Here is a 15,160-nt window from a genome sequence, read left to right on the forward strand (position 1 = left end):
TGAGAACGATTCTTTTCCGACAGAGGGCGCATTCTCCTTTTCAGAAATAAAATTCGTATGTGCTCACTACCACTCAAATTGAGGCTAACTCAATTCATGCATACCAACAATAGTTGTTAGGACAAAAGTTCCTATAATAATTGTATAATGTACATAATTGATTTCACCGGAATTTCATAGAAAATCAAATATATACCTTGATTTTCCTATGGTGGAAACAAAGTTTGCTTTCTCCTGTTGTGATTTATATAAATTCACGTAAGACTGCAGTAGGCATGCTATTGCAATATTATGTTTTTCATGTCCTCCGAATCAAATAGGACCGTAGAACTGCTCGACTTACCAGATATGAATTATGTGCTGATCCGATTCCAACGGAATAGAAGCTGCCAGTCTTTCTGGAAAGCACATGCTGAGGGAGATATTGGAGTCAGTATCAGTCACAACAAGACAGATCTGAAACCAAACTGTAAGAACTTTGGGAATTAATAGTACAACTTCCAATCAACAGCCCAGAAACACGGGCAAATTGCACTGACTTATTGCCCCAAAACAAACATGGAAGAATAAAATGTTAAGACTTAAGTATATTCCAGTAAAGTCCAAGATGACCTATTTAAGACAGCAACAGCCAAAGCTAACCATAAAGATAAACAATATTATGAACATCAAATAGCTGGTTTCTTTTTCAACTCCCGCTTCCTTGCTGCACATTCTTCGAAGTAACTGGTTCACAATGTGAAATATCCTAGACATATTTCATCGCCATCATTTCTCAACAACTGTGAAGAACTCCTGGTAGGGACCAACGCTGATGCTTCAAGTCCTAGTGGATGTTGTAGGCTGTGGAACAAGCCAGCACATATCCAGCTTGGCTAGTGCTGCAACTCCAATACTATCTGTACAAATACCCGACAGCACAAGTGCAGGGAGTGACTGATTAACCAAATCCAAACCCCTCATTTGCCTCGTGAATAGCCAATAGCAACCTCTCCTGGAGCTGGTCTTTGGATGTGTACTCAGGCAGGTCAAGTTGATTAAAGCTGCCGTAAGCAAAAGCGGAATCAATCAGTACATGTACCAAACAATTATGGTAGCTGCCTAGTGAAGTCATGTAAAAAAGATAAAGATTGGTTACCAAGTATGAGCCGAGGGTAGATGATTGGTGCTGCCGTATGCCTTGTGTATCTGGAACCTTTGTGGCCCAGAAATTCCTTGAAGCGCACTGAATCCCTCCAGAGGTACCTGCAGGTCACAGCTCAAAGCATAAAACACCACATATAACACTAAAAGCATCACTCAGCACCACATATATATGTAGGGCAGTGTAACGATTTTTTTTTAGCAAAAAGCATGTAACATTTTTTCTCCAATAAAAAATAACTAATAATAGTTGCATATGAGATACTCCCTCCTTGCCAAAATGTAGTCCGTAGAAGAAATGTTAAAAGTCAAACGGAAGTCTTATCAACATCTAGAATATCAAGTTAATACCATTAGATTCCTAACGTTGTATATTTTCAAATGGTATATATTTGGTATGGTAGATGTTAGATAATTTTCTAAAAAAAATGGTCAAACATAACAACTTTTGACTTTCTAAAAATCTTATATGCACTACATTGTAACGAGGGAGTAATAATTAGGTGATTAATAAAAACGCCAAATAAATTTAGCTCAAGCAAAAACTTTAGACTAACTACTTTGCTATGCATTATTCTGTACTTATAAAATTCTGAGCTCATGTCATGCGACTCAATTCCACCATTTATTACTCCCTCCTATTCATATTACTTGACTCTAATATGAATGGATCTAGACATATTTTAGTTCTAGACACATCTATACTAGAGTCAAGTAATATGAATTGGAGGGAGTATAACTGTTATCAAACTACCAATTCATCTCCGGACAAGAGGTCATGTCAACCCTTCTCAGCAAAAGCCCATATGTTGCATCTCCAATATTTGTGTCCCTTGTGTATTCAGGACGAAGTAAATACAATGTGTACACATGCAACCACTAGCATTAGAAGAAAAGAAAATACGTATATGTTGTATCAGAGATGGGCATATGAGATAAAGCTTAACTTCTGGTGGAGACCGGAAAGATCTTAGCTTTTGCAAGTTGCCACATTATTAGTACAACATTTCTAGGGTTGGATATGTTTAAAATGACACTCACAAGGAATCCAAAAATTGAAAACCAAGTTAGATAATATCTACATGTATAATTTATTTATTATCACGTAGCAATCGCACGACCACTAAGCTACTATAGCATAACATTAAAACCGTCACTCAACAGAACGGATGCAGCGCCAAAGGTTCAGAAATTCTCTAAAGATGGTTACAAAGTAGTGGACGTATTTACTGAAATAAGGTAATCATGCCATCTACAAGGTACAATTTTCAAATAAAGACAATAGCTTCAAAATTAAGAAAGTAGTATAGGTGCTTTCAGCAAATACCTTTGATGTGCCAGTAACAAACTGAAGGAACCGAGCTTTATCCTCCTTGCTGAAGCCCTGGACAATTTCCCAGAACCATTGAATAACTGGAGAAGCTATGCTGTATCCAGAATACTCAGTATTTGCCTTTAGGTCGTCCACTGAAACCAGACATACAAAATTAGTAAATTACATGCAAGATCTGAACAGATCATCACAGCACTGAATTAAATCTTCTAACTCACAGTCGATATCTGGGAGTCCACTGATTAGTAGTTCAAACTCTTTGTCATTAAAGATGGATATCAGCTCACGAGGAATGAGTTCATTAAATCCTTCCATGAATGCATTAATCTGAGGCCTAATTGCAGTGGTTAAACGATGCTCTGCTACCCTGTCAACATATTCGTGCTTGTTCTCCTCGGTGACCCTAATGGTACGTCCTCCAGGAATCAACTCACAATCGGTTACCTGCACACAGCACACAGTTGGTACTTCAAATCACCACCATAACGAGAGAGAGAGAGAGAGAGAGAGAGAGAGAGAGAGAGAGAGAGAGGCGGGTGTCTGTATACCTCAGCTTTCTCATACAATATCAGCTTCTCTTCATCCGCATCCATGCTAAATGTGAGGTCCAGAACATCACTTATGTCATTCTGCACAAGGAAAAAGGAATATGTCACAACTGGACTGTCACCTGTTGACAGGACCACAGGTACACAGTTTACACATACCTCAAGCATCCATTTCAGGTTCCTGTAGTAAGCAGGATCAATTGCTTCAATATCATGGTAAGTAACCTTGGCACCAAGTATGTGCTTGTAGAAAGATCTGGTGAAATGTACATCCAACAGTTGGGCATCAAAGAGAGCTTTTCCGACCTGGGGTGGCAAAATTGTTAGTAGTTGCCGGAAGCAATATAATAATATAATCATACTTAGGAGCTTCATTACTAACCACTCGTCCGACAAATTTGAAATATGAGAGGTGTTCAGTCTGATACACAGAGTTAGGGTTTGGTTGAAAAGTCAAGTCATTTCCAACAGTTGTAAATAGAAGGGCACCCTTGTCGAAAATCACTCGTGATAGCAGCTGATACCACTCTCTTGTGAGTCCACCAGCATCAATGCCTTCTTCTCCTTGGAAGTGAACAGTGAGTCTACCCTTCAAGTCCTGGGGTGAGCGCATTCTAAGCTGATTATACGAGTCTTCCAGAATATATGCTCGACGGACAGAAATTCTAACAGGACTATGATGATGGTCATGCTGATGCTTTATTTTAGAGCGGAAATATGCACGCTTGTTGTCAAAATCAATAAGGCGAGGAATCTTCAACATCAGTGAGAACGATTTCTCTAGCAACCCAGGATTCTGTCGGATAAAAGCATTTAACAATCTTCTGTGTTTCTCTGAGAATTTAACAAAAGCACTGTGCTTCTCATCAAGATTGGTATGGCTTGCAGATGATTTTTGCCCACCACTAGATGTTGAAGCATCCTCCATATCAGATGTTGAAGCCTCTTGGACAGCATCCGGTTGTCCTGGACGTAACTTTTCACACGTCACAAAAAATGATTCTATATATGGCAGTATGTTCTGGGTTCCAGCTGGCAATGGAGGTGCTACACCTGTTGATACTGTAGTTGCATTTGAAGAAGTGGGGCCCAAATTTGATGTATGCTCTGAAGAGCTCTCTATTTTGCTTATGCAGTTGCTCAGCTCCAACCACAATGCATCCAGTGATGTGTTAATTTCAGAGATCTGGGACACTGCACCTGAATGGTCCTTCTCTGCGAAAAGCTCTGGATCCTTTCTCTCTTGCAGAGAAGTGACAAGAGAACTCAAAGCCTGCACAACTCTAAGAATGGCAGTACCATTGGCCGATGATGTGCTCAGAATTGCCTTTTCAGAATCTTCATACATGTGAAGCTCCTTCATAGCACACAGGGTCAAATTTTGCATCGAATGTGCAAGCTCATTTATGAAATGGCAACAGAAGAAAGGAGCCAAAGCTACAATCTTTTTAAGAACCTCTGCTACAAGGAGATATGCATTGTCTGATAACCTGGAAATAAACAGGAACAGCCTTGCTTATGTTAGTTATTTGTATTAAGAGTGAAACTGATATAAGAGCACCCAACGTATCAAATCAAATAAAACTGAGCAAAACAAAGAGCATGCATAACTTCTAAAAACAAATTGGTAATACAGCAGCTAGCCAGCCAATAGGGAACGAAAATTGTAATTACTGTAATTCACCCTAGTTAGAAGTTCATACCCATCATGCGCAAGCAATGAACATAGCAATCGAAGCTCAGCTTGGGGAAGACTATGTAACACTGCTTGCAGGCTTCCTCCATTGTCTGCAGGGATTTCACCACTATCCTCAGCGGTGGGCTTTGCTCCAGATGATCCAGGAACACTTGCATCCTCTTGGGTATATTCTGTTACATTCTCAGGTCCAGATGGTTTCTCAGGTGAATTCTCCAACTTGGCTTGGTTAATTTCATTCTCAGCATTAAGCATGACAACTTCCAGAAGATTAAGTAACTGCAAATGTTCAAAAATATTGAGAAAAAAAACTGAGGAAAATTAATTGAAGATCCATAGAGAAAAATGGTGAAAACAAATTTTAAACCTGTTCAAGATGAGCTACACTTCTCATATAAAGTGGCTGATTCAAGAGAGTTAAAAGTAGAACAAGCGCAAAAGCTTTCTGCTGTTCCACATCTTCTACAAGGGCAGCCTTTCCACGTGTCTGATCAAGTGTTTCAGTATGGCAGGTAGGTGGGCAAGGGAACTGAACAAAAAGTAAGAGCCTAGCCACATTTGGATGATTTCTTGCCAAGTATGTCAGAGTTTCGAGCACCCGACGGGAAACCAATGGCGGCACGCCTGTTAATTGCAAAGGAATCACTTAATACAAAATTCAAATACAATTCTCAGCAAGGATATACCAACACAACCATTAGTTGCCAACAAAAAAAGAAAAATTAAATACCATTTGAGGATTGAGGGCGTGAATATGTGATATTTGCATGGCAGCCATACAGCCTAAATGGTGGCTCAGTTGCATCAATTGATTTCTTAGAAGAGCCCTGCAGATCAAGCATAAGCATGTCCACTAGAATTTGAACCAAGGACATCCTGCTTTCCCGGTGAGCACAAAGATTCAAGAGAAGCCTCTGCAACTGGCCCTTGTATATAGGCTGCACATAATAGAGGCCAATTTATCATTACAATACTTGCTTTTGACACCACCAAAAACAGCATAACCAACAGACGCAAAAGGGAATTACCTGAACAACTTGAAGTAGCCGAATAAGTGCATTGAGAGCATCTTTGTCAACAAGAGGAGTCCCTTCAGTTTCAATTAGCTTGCTGGTCGTTTGACGGGAGGAATCACCAGCGTTTCTATCGAGACCTGTACCGATCATATCACCACGACGGGAGGACTCAGCCCTCCTGTTCCTGGAGCCCATGCCAAAAAGCGAGCCACTGTGATATCGATGAGCAAATCTCTCCCGTAACATATTAGCTTCAGCAACTAGGGCAGGTGTCAATGTAGCAAGTAGGGTATCTGGAGACGTCAAAAGCACCTGGAATCAATAAGAAAAAAAAAATCAATGTCAATTCGAAGTAGATCAACTACCGGCAGTTGACAGAGAAATAATAGAGCAAGATCTATCAAAAAATAACACTAAGACAGATCAATAACATAAATTATACCTCCTCCCGTATTTCTGAAGGGAATGTTGCAATAATTGACACAGCATCCATTTCAACTGGTTGTCCTTCAAGTTCCTGAGACTGTTGTTGCAACCTTTGGGCACGTTGTTGAGCTAGAACCTCTTCACGTATATCAGGTGGCAATGCAGCAAGGAATTCAGGATCAATGTCCCCATCACTCTGAGGCTGCTCACTGGAAGTCTGAGTCACTTGATTTTGACGTGACAAAAGAACTTCAGCCCGTAAATCCTCTGGAAGAGCCTCCAAAAATGTAGGATCAATTGAGTCTGTGTTAGTAGTAGCCCTGTTAGGCTCCTGATCCCCTTCACTGGTATTCTGATCAGATTCCTGTACTGGATTTTGGGGGACCTCACTAACACTCTCCAAAGATATGTCTCTGCTATTCACTGGTACAGCACTTCCAGAAGGCCTCCGTGGTCGAGCAGCTGCTTGTATATCACCCAAAGGTGTCCTATCTGAAGCCCCATGCCGGTCACCATCATCATGCCCTTCAACACTTCCAATTTCCACATCTAAACTTCTGAGGCTTTCCCCTAGAGTAGCACCACTACCACTGCTTGCTTGGCTTACTGCTTCCACATCACGTATAGCAGTATCACTATGTTCATACTGCATATCTGTAACATGTTCACTTGCACTGGATGCATCTCTTTGAAGTTCATCACTGTGAGGAGGTGCGGGACCAGCACTTGCAGAGCCATCCACCTCAGACCTTGCTACAGGAGTATCATCATTGTTTTCGTTCTGGTCTGCTTGCTCTTCTTCCTTTTCTTCAGTTTCTGATCCGTGCAAATGGCTGGGCTGATCGTTTTCTTGAGAATCAACAACAGGTGTGCTCTGGTCACCATCAGGATGTTCTGGCGTAGGCCGTCTCAACTGAGAGAGCAAGAGCTCTTCAATGCCTTCAGGTACTGCAGGGGCAGCAGACCCACTGCGTTGAGGACCATCATCCAGCCACATATTGAAGCGGTGTCCATTCCGCCCACTTCGCAAGCTTCTGAATATTGCATCCAAACGGGAAGAACTATTTTCATGATTCCGGTCAGAGAAAGCCATTTCAACTAAATTTCCTGAAAAAAGAAAATTTTGGGTAACTATGGACGGTGTACAGCAGAGAACCTACCTACTGAAATATGTACATAATAACAAACTATATAGATACCTGGTTGTCTCTGTGGTGGAAGTAACATCGAAGGTTCCTCCAAAAGTGGGTGGTCAAGTATACCTTGATCACTTGCTCTCCCAAGAAGATTGTATATAGATGTACTACGGCCTTGCCGTCTTGTACCAAAAATGTCCAATGGCATCACACGGAGAGTATCCCCAGACAAATTATTGCTCCCCCCAAAAACCTCAATATGGTCAAACACATTAATCCCATTGATCCCCTCCTCTAGGCGAAGGATGACCCCTTCTTCATCATCATCCTCATCATCATCTTCTTCTAGCAGATCTTCATCAAATTCTTCTTCATCAATCTCACGGTCATCCTGATCTGTATCAGGATGAGATATTTGATGGGCATCGTCTTCCTCCAGGTTATTATTTTCCTCATCTTCATCCTCATCATCTTCATCAACCTCCTCGCCATCATCTGCTGACATATCCTCATCACTGTCATCATCATCTTCAGCCATATCTTCTCTGTGTGGAATGTCAAATCTAATATCCATTGTGGACTCATTTCCAGCTCTATCATCAGCTATCTCATGCATAAAATCGTCTTCGCCATCACGGGCGAAGCCTCCATCTAGATCACGGTCATGATCCATCTCATCTGCTGCTGAATCTGAACTTCGTGAAGTGCGAACAGCATTGAATGTCTCCCTGCGATCAGTAACCATTGCAGTAGGTTGAGAAGTTGTGTCAAGAACCTGGAATCTATTAGATGATGAATCTACATTGTTCTGCTCAGAAACAATCTTTGTTGAGTTCCCCCCTTTGGCGTTAAAATCTGCTAAATGAACATGCTCCTTAGTAACCACTTCAAGAGCCTTGACAATAGCAGTTACAATTTTTGCTGAATCAGGGTGATCCAAATCAAGAACTTGAAGGGTTCTCGTTAGACACTGAACAAGGCCAACCTCAACAAAGGTAACTACAGATTCTGCTGAAAGTGGGGAGCCCGTTGGTGAGCGGGCTGACAGAATATCATTGAGCAAATCAACATACGCATTCATCCTCAACAATGGAGGTTTGCAACCAGTAGAAGAATCTGTGAACTCAACAAATATACTGCAGATTTCAGAGCAGATCCTTTTTCGACCTTCTGGAGAACGAATGCATGAAGCCACTAAAAATTGATTAGCCCTCGTTGCCAATTTGTACCTCCAATCACCATCAGGTTTTCTCTCTTTCTTTTGCTTTGTAGCATTTGGAAGGAAATGCTGTAATATATGACCAAATATACCACCGCTGCCTAAACCAGAAGTGGTCCGGGTAGGACCCCGTGTGCTGCTCAACTCAGCATCATGCCGGAGAACAACTTGAATGGATGAAGCATAAGTCAAAAGTACATCGGTCAGCAGCTTCAGGACAAATGCGTTTTTAGCTAGAGATGCAGTAGCCTCTTGGATTGCTTGCTTGGACTCTTCAGGTGTGACAGCTACCGCTTTCCCTTTCCCTTTGGCTGAACTAGAGTCAATATCCATGTCCATGGATGAGGAACCATCAGGGTGGTCCTCAGCTCTCGGCAGTGGAACATAGGACATAACTAGATCTAATAGATGCTCAATAACTGTGACAAAGCTTTGTGGCGGCTTGCGATGGGATTTCATGTTCCTAGAATTCAAATCAGATTGTTTCCCTTTAGCACTTGCAGGAGATGCTGAAACAATGTCCCCTGGCGCAATCTTTGTGACAGTACCTGTTGATTTATCCTTATCAACCAGCTTATCCTTCTCTTTTTCCTTGCTCTTTTCCTTCTCACGGTCCTTCAATAGAACAACATAAGGTCTATCTCCAACCATCTCAATCTGGCACACAGCCTGAGCAGCTTTCAAAAATATCACGGGGTCCCTGTATACAACAAACGCCAAATTCTGAACGAAGTTACGTGGTGTAACCCTGGGATTTGCATGCCGATTAGCAGCCGTGACAAGACTATGGCGTATCTCTAATTCCATGGCTTGCTGAAGGGTGTGTGGATCCTCTAAAATATGACGAATAATTGTAGAAACCACACTGTTGAATCCAGAAAACAAGCTACTTGTTGGCAAACTTAGCAATGCATGCAGGCCACCAGACTCAAGAAAACTAATAGCAGCCACATGGACTTTTGTCAGTGTGGCACACAGCTGAAGAATAGCATGCATTGTACCGGAAGGCAACTGCTTCAGAATGCATTTGCAGCAGATCCTCAAAAGTTGCTTCTGATCCTCCAAGTCCAATAACCCTACACTTGAGGAAGACTCTGAATCAGTTTTCTTGCTGTCATCAATCACAACCGGTGCTTGTGCACATGAATTATCCTTTTTGAGAACATCAAGCTCAGTAACATCTGGCAACTTGGGTTCCAACTGGAGCATTCTATCAACAGAAAGAAAGCAGGAAGTAACCCAGTTCGGTACCTCGGCTATTTCGCCTTCCCTTAGCTCCAACTCCCAACTGCACAGCAGATTCAAAGCAACCTTGACAAGACCAGCCACTGAAGCAACTTCCCGAGCAGCAGTATCTCCATGGAGGATCAAAGCAAGAACATGGAAAAGTGCAGATAGTGCGGTGTTCTTTAAAGGATCAGATGCCACCAGACATTGCTTCAGATGATCAATCAAATACTCAAGCACCTTTACACGGTTTTGGCCATCATTCTGTGAGCTAATAGTCACAAGCATATCCCGTACAGGGAAAGCTAATGTTTCTTTTGTCTGTAGCAGCCTAAGACATGAAGATAATACTTCATCCATGGAAGGGAGCTGAACATTTTCTTCTTCGAGCTCAAGATCATTAGATTTGTGATCTTCCTCCTGAGCAGGTGTATCAGAATTCCCTAGGGACATTGCAAGAGCTCGAGCAAGTTCATCATCTTCTGGTGCTTCCTCCGGGTGTGAGAACAACCAATCAGTTGCAATCTCAACACTATTTGTTCCAACCTGTCTTAATGCTTCTTCAGCTCTGGCACGAGAAAAGCCCATCTCTATAATCAAGGAAATTGCATTCTCGTCAGGGGGAGGACCAGCCAAACGAGCACCAATGTTGCTAACAGTATTTTTCACTTCTACCCCAGAGTAGACATGCCTCATGATGGACGTGACTGAACTGATTAACTCAATATTGCATTCTGGAAACTGGGGATGAGCCCAGATGGGAAGAACAGTCTTTAAGACTTTAGACTGAAGCAACTTCATGAACCTCTCTGCATCTTGTGGAAACCTAACACTTCCACTAAAAATAGGCTGCTCTAGTAATTGTCTTGTTGATGAAGAAAGAATAAACGAGGACGTCACAAGATGGTCCATAATTGCCCCGTAGCTGGACAGAGGGCCATAAATCCATGAACAATCTGCATCTTTCTCTTCCTTCCCACCTTTACTATCAGTCTCCATAGGCGACGACGGTGGCCTGTTCATTGCGAAAAGCAACTCACTGGTAGCTTCAAATGTGGTTAAGATAGCCTGAATGACACCACGGCAATAGAAGGAATTCACCATGATTGGATTACATGATTCTGGCCTGTCCAACAATACCCCATCAATGAACTCAACAACCTTTCCAAGGTATCTGCACTTGGTGGTAACAGTGATCTCTCTCTCTGAACTGATTCTGTGCCCCTCAAAATTGAGGTGCTCCAACACAATAGAAGCAATGTTGCTAGCAACAGATACAACAGAAGGGGATAAATTTACAGGACTGTTCTCGCGACGAGCTGTAAGCAGCATTGCTTTCCCAAGCTCCATAAACAGATGGTTTATATGGTAAGAAAGTGACCTCATCATTTCGCAGCAGGATGAATGCTCAGATTTTTTCTTCTCCTCAACTGATTTTGGGTTTGTATTGGACGAGCTTGAAGTCTGATCCTGGGAACTCGAGGGAAATCCTGTACTAGGGTATCTATCAGCACCAATTCGGTGAGAGTCAGTAGCTGCGCGGCCCATATCACGATAGATATTAATAAGGTCAGACACCTGAGACTCTATGTTCCACCCAGAACCCCGTCGCCTCAAAAGAGGATCAAGATATTGCCTAAAGGAAGTGTATCTGTTATCATCACTCTCGCCCACAGTAGAGTCAGCTTGCTGTGCCTCATTTGCTGAAGGAGAACTAGCTTCAGGCTCTACTTTCTTCTCTTCGAAAACTGAGATTTGCCAAAGCACTTCACGGTGAACTCGGCCAATATCTTCCATGACATCCCTGCTGACATCTCCAAATTCTGAGAGTAGAGAGTTTATCCAGCGATTGTCTTTTGATGCCGCAAGAAAGAGCAGAAATTCAACAATGAAAAGCGATGGAATGGTTCCTTTTTCCAACTTAATCATTTCACATGACCTAGAAACTGTATCAAGTTCCTGTAGTGCATTCTTCAAGTGCACCTTTAAAGAGGAACAAAATGCACGTGCAAGTGGAGTAGAATGATGCTGAGTAAAGCCCTTGAATACCATAGTGCTGTGCAAGGCAATAGGCATCCCACCAGATGACTGGGTGATGCTAGGTCGCAACAAGAGTGTCAATAGAGTCTGTAGACCTCCCTTCTCTACAAATAGCCGGCAAGTTTCTGAATTCTCCATTGTCCGGTGCACCAATACCATGGCATGGAAAATGCTCAAATGAGAAAACTGCTCATTGTTAGTTCCATCCGAGCCAGAATCCATAGCGCTCACTAAATCACGCCCTTCAACATCTGTCTCCATATCTGTTCTTTCTTCGGAGCTGGTTGATTCCGAGTTTCTATCTTCACAAGGTGAAGAAAGTTTGTTGATTATTTCAATGATGATGTCAACACCAGTACTTCTCAGGGACTGCACATGACGAAGCAGCTCTTCCACCGCATTGGCTAAAAGGACAACACCTTCATTCATTGGTATCAAGTATTTCCTACTTGTGAACGTCTCAACAAGAAAACGCAGGGCTGAAGTTTCCCTGACAGTCTCAAGTCCTTGGTTATTGAGGCAAATTGCACCCAGGCCATTAGGTACACATATAAGAGCTTTACAAGATGGTATCACCCCTGCAGTCACTGATGCCAGAAAAGCATCAGGAAGACCAAGTTCCTTCAAAGCAGGAAAGCATGTAGGGTCCTTATGTATTATCTCACTCATAACAGTAACTGAAGAGAAGTAAATATCACCACCAAACTTGCCTACATTCTGGAATATAAGGGAAAGTGACATGGGCAAAGAGTTATCATTGGAGCTTTGCGAGCGAGCAGGATTTGCAGGAGAATATGTGGCAGAACCCAATGCCTTGAGCAAAGCCTTAATTAGTCGCTTCTGGGAGTAGAGATGGTCATCTTCTGATTTCAATGTATCACTAGCGACCACTGAAGTAAGACTGTCAGCAACACCAATAACACGCTGCACCTCCACATGTAACCTCTGAGACAAAAGTTCCACACCACCCAAATCTTTGAACAGGGAAACAGCAGGACTGCTGTACTCCATCAGCTTCTGAAGGGTCTTTACAGCCAAACAGACGAGATGCATGTGGGAAGGATCCTTATCTTGCAAGAGGGGCAGGAGAGGAGGAACCATCCCTGAACCTCTAACAGTAGTCCCAGAACTTGAAGACGACAATACATGAAGCAAAAAGAACTGCAGGAGTGCATCAACAATTAAAGGAGATGAAGTATCATTAGGGCTACTGAGGGACGATATTGCTTTCTGCAGAACACCGAGCAAGACCATTCGGTTTCCACCAGCAGAGATGATGCTTGAGCCACTCAGTATCCTAGCTCGCTCATGAGATGATGCATATGCTGCTAGCTGTGCTCCCAGTGCAAGCATAGCCAATGCACGGATGGGCCCGGAAACAATATCCTCTGACCGAACAAGGCGGATTAACTCATTTATGTACTCCGGCTCATTTGTGAAGAAGGATGTGAGCTCATCATGGGCATCACCTGACTGAACAAGGACAATGAAAGAAAGGAGACTTATGCGGCTATATAGCCTGCATGTCCTTGGGGAATTAAAGGCATGTGCATATCTTATCCTCGTAAACAAGGCAAACCGGTGCTCTAGAGGCACATTAAACTTGTCAATACATTGATTCAATATGCTCAAGTCATCGTCCTTCTGGAGGTGCAGGTCTGGGATATGTATCACGCAGAGATTAGATGACTTATTCTTGTCACTGGTTTGGTCAATATCTTGGGCAGGTGCCAAATTATACTCAAAATGAAGCGTGGACCCAAGACGATGTTGTGTGCCATCATATTTGTTCTCCATGTCTGCTGGGAATAAGCACAAACCCTCGTGCTGATTTCGCTCATTTGCCACGACACAAGAATATAAACCAAGACCTTCCTCCTTGCTGCCCCATCCTTGGGCCAATGATAAAAGATGACTGTTTATAGCTCCACAATTGATCAGTTTCCCATTCATATGTAATTTTGAAGGATTGATTTTCACCAATGCAGCGAGGGTTTCCAAAGCCGCCACAACAAGCTCAGGATCTGATGATGCCAGCAGAAGCTTGAAATGCTGACACAAGAGTAGAGGACAATGATGAGTAAGTGGATTTAAAACAAGGGTAACAATAGCGAAGAGTTGAAAAGCAAAAATAAAAAATAAAAACCAGCTTACCTCAATGCCAGCAAAAGAAGATTTGTTCTGGCAATTTTCCAAGACAATCTGCATAACTCTGAGAATTTGTAATATTGTATTTTTTGTCAATGGTTCAGCCTCCTCAGCCATATCATCAGACAAGAGAAGATCCTTCCTAGAAGAAAGGTATGCCTTGAAGTAGGTATCGAAGTGCACAAAGAGAGGCTTCCAATGGTGAAAATTCCCCTGCAAGCGAGCGAGTGTTTAAAATAAGTGAAAATTGGTGCAGAGACATAATGGAAACGGGATTCTGTTGTGGAGAAGCAAGATAATAATCACCTTACTGAAGTCCCAACGGAAGCCTGATAGCGGTATGGCAATGTCATGTAGCGGAATGTTGATGACACGGTCAATAAACGCTTTAACTTTTGGTGGCTGAAAATAGACGCAGAGAAAATTTATAACCAAAATGTCAGGTGTTTCCATCATCACTATATGAATCAGCGTAGAAATGCACATCCTATAGTTTTCACTAAACAAGCATACTATAATGTTGTAAGAAATGCCCTCCTATCATATGTAACCTGATCCTACAAATGCGAGGGAACTATTGCACCTTGGAAGAGTACGGTATCCACTAAATAAGCACTTGCGGTAGGTATAAGAAGCAAAGTTCACCCTTAACACTACGAGGTACTGCCCTTGCACCAATTCCCATGCTAGCCCAAGCCCAGCTCATGCATCGGAACACTTGCCACAAACCACAGAAACGAATCATAACCCTAGCCTAACTAGTGAGCCAGACAAGCAACTATCAAAACCCTAGAATAGAATAGAATAGAATAAAACAAGGCGAACGAACGTAATCTATGACTCACCGGCTCTGAATCAACTTTGATCGCGGGCGACACGGCTCTGCTTCCCGACAGGATCTGCTGCAGGCGCAGCGGGAAGCTGGCCCTGTGCGCCGCCATGGCCGCCGCCGCCATCTCCGATCGAGATTCCTCACCTGCGCCTCGCCTTCGCGAGGAACACGCCGTGAAAACAATCAGCAACAGTATAACAAAAAAAAAGGATCCCCTAGAAAACCCTAGCCCGATCGCGGCGGCAGGGACGGGGGGGGTGGTTGGGTACCTTGGGGGTCGTAGACCGACGATGAGAGCACATCGGCGGCTGGGGCGGGGCGGCGGGGTTGGGGGAGTGAGCGCCGCGGAGGGTGGGATTCGGTGGCGGCGAAGAGAGAGAGAGAGAGAGAGAGGGA

At 42.9% G+C, this 15,160-nt stretch overlaps 1 protein-coding gene across 2 annotated transcripts; it reads right to left on the minus strand.

Annotated features, from left to right (window-relative positions):
• Positions 1–457: 457 nt before the first annotated feature.
• Positions 458–14,921, minus strand: LOC127300724 (E3 ubiquitin-protein ligase UPL1). 2 transcript variants are annotated; one of them, XM_051330883.2, is made up of 16 exons: positions 14,778–14,921; positions 14,239–14,334; positions 13,939–14,145; positions 7,362–13,836; positions 6,179–7,269; positions 5,749–6,048; positions 5,451–5,658; positions 5,088–5,344; positions 4,728–4,999; positions 3,407–4,514; positions 3,184–3,330; positions 3,025–3,105; positions 2,695–2,920; positions 2,471–2,610; positions 1,139–1,245; positions 458–1,043 (listed from the first exon to the last, which is right to left on the minus strand). In XM_051330883.2, the coding sequence occupies exons 1-16, from the start codon at positions 14,886–14,888 to the stop codon at positions 941–943; spliced, it is 10,929 nt and encodes a 3,642-aa protein (XP_051186843.1). In that variant the 5' UTR covers positions 14,889–14,921; the 3' UTR covers positions 458–940. The 2 variants fall into 2 exon arrangements, with proteins under 2 accessions (XP_051186843.1, XP_051186841.1); XM_051330881.2 differs by having other exon boundaries at positions 7,362–14,145.
• Between the last annotated feature and the right edge of the window lie 239 nt (positions 14,922–15,160).

Source organism: Lolium perenne, chromosome 5, assembly GCF_019359855.2.
Source record: "Lolium perenne isolate Kyuss_39 chromosome 5, Kyuss_2.0, whole genome shotgun sequence".
NCBI classification, from domain to species: domain Eukaryota; kingdom Viridiplantae; phylum Streptophyta; class Magnoliopsida; order Poales; family Poaceae; genus Lolium; species Lolium perenne.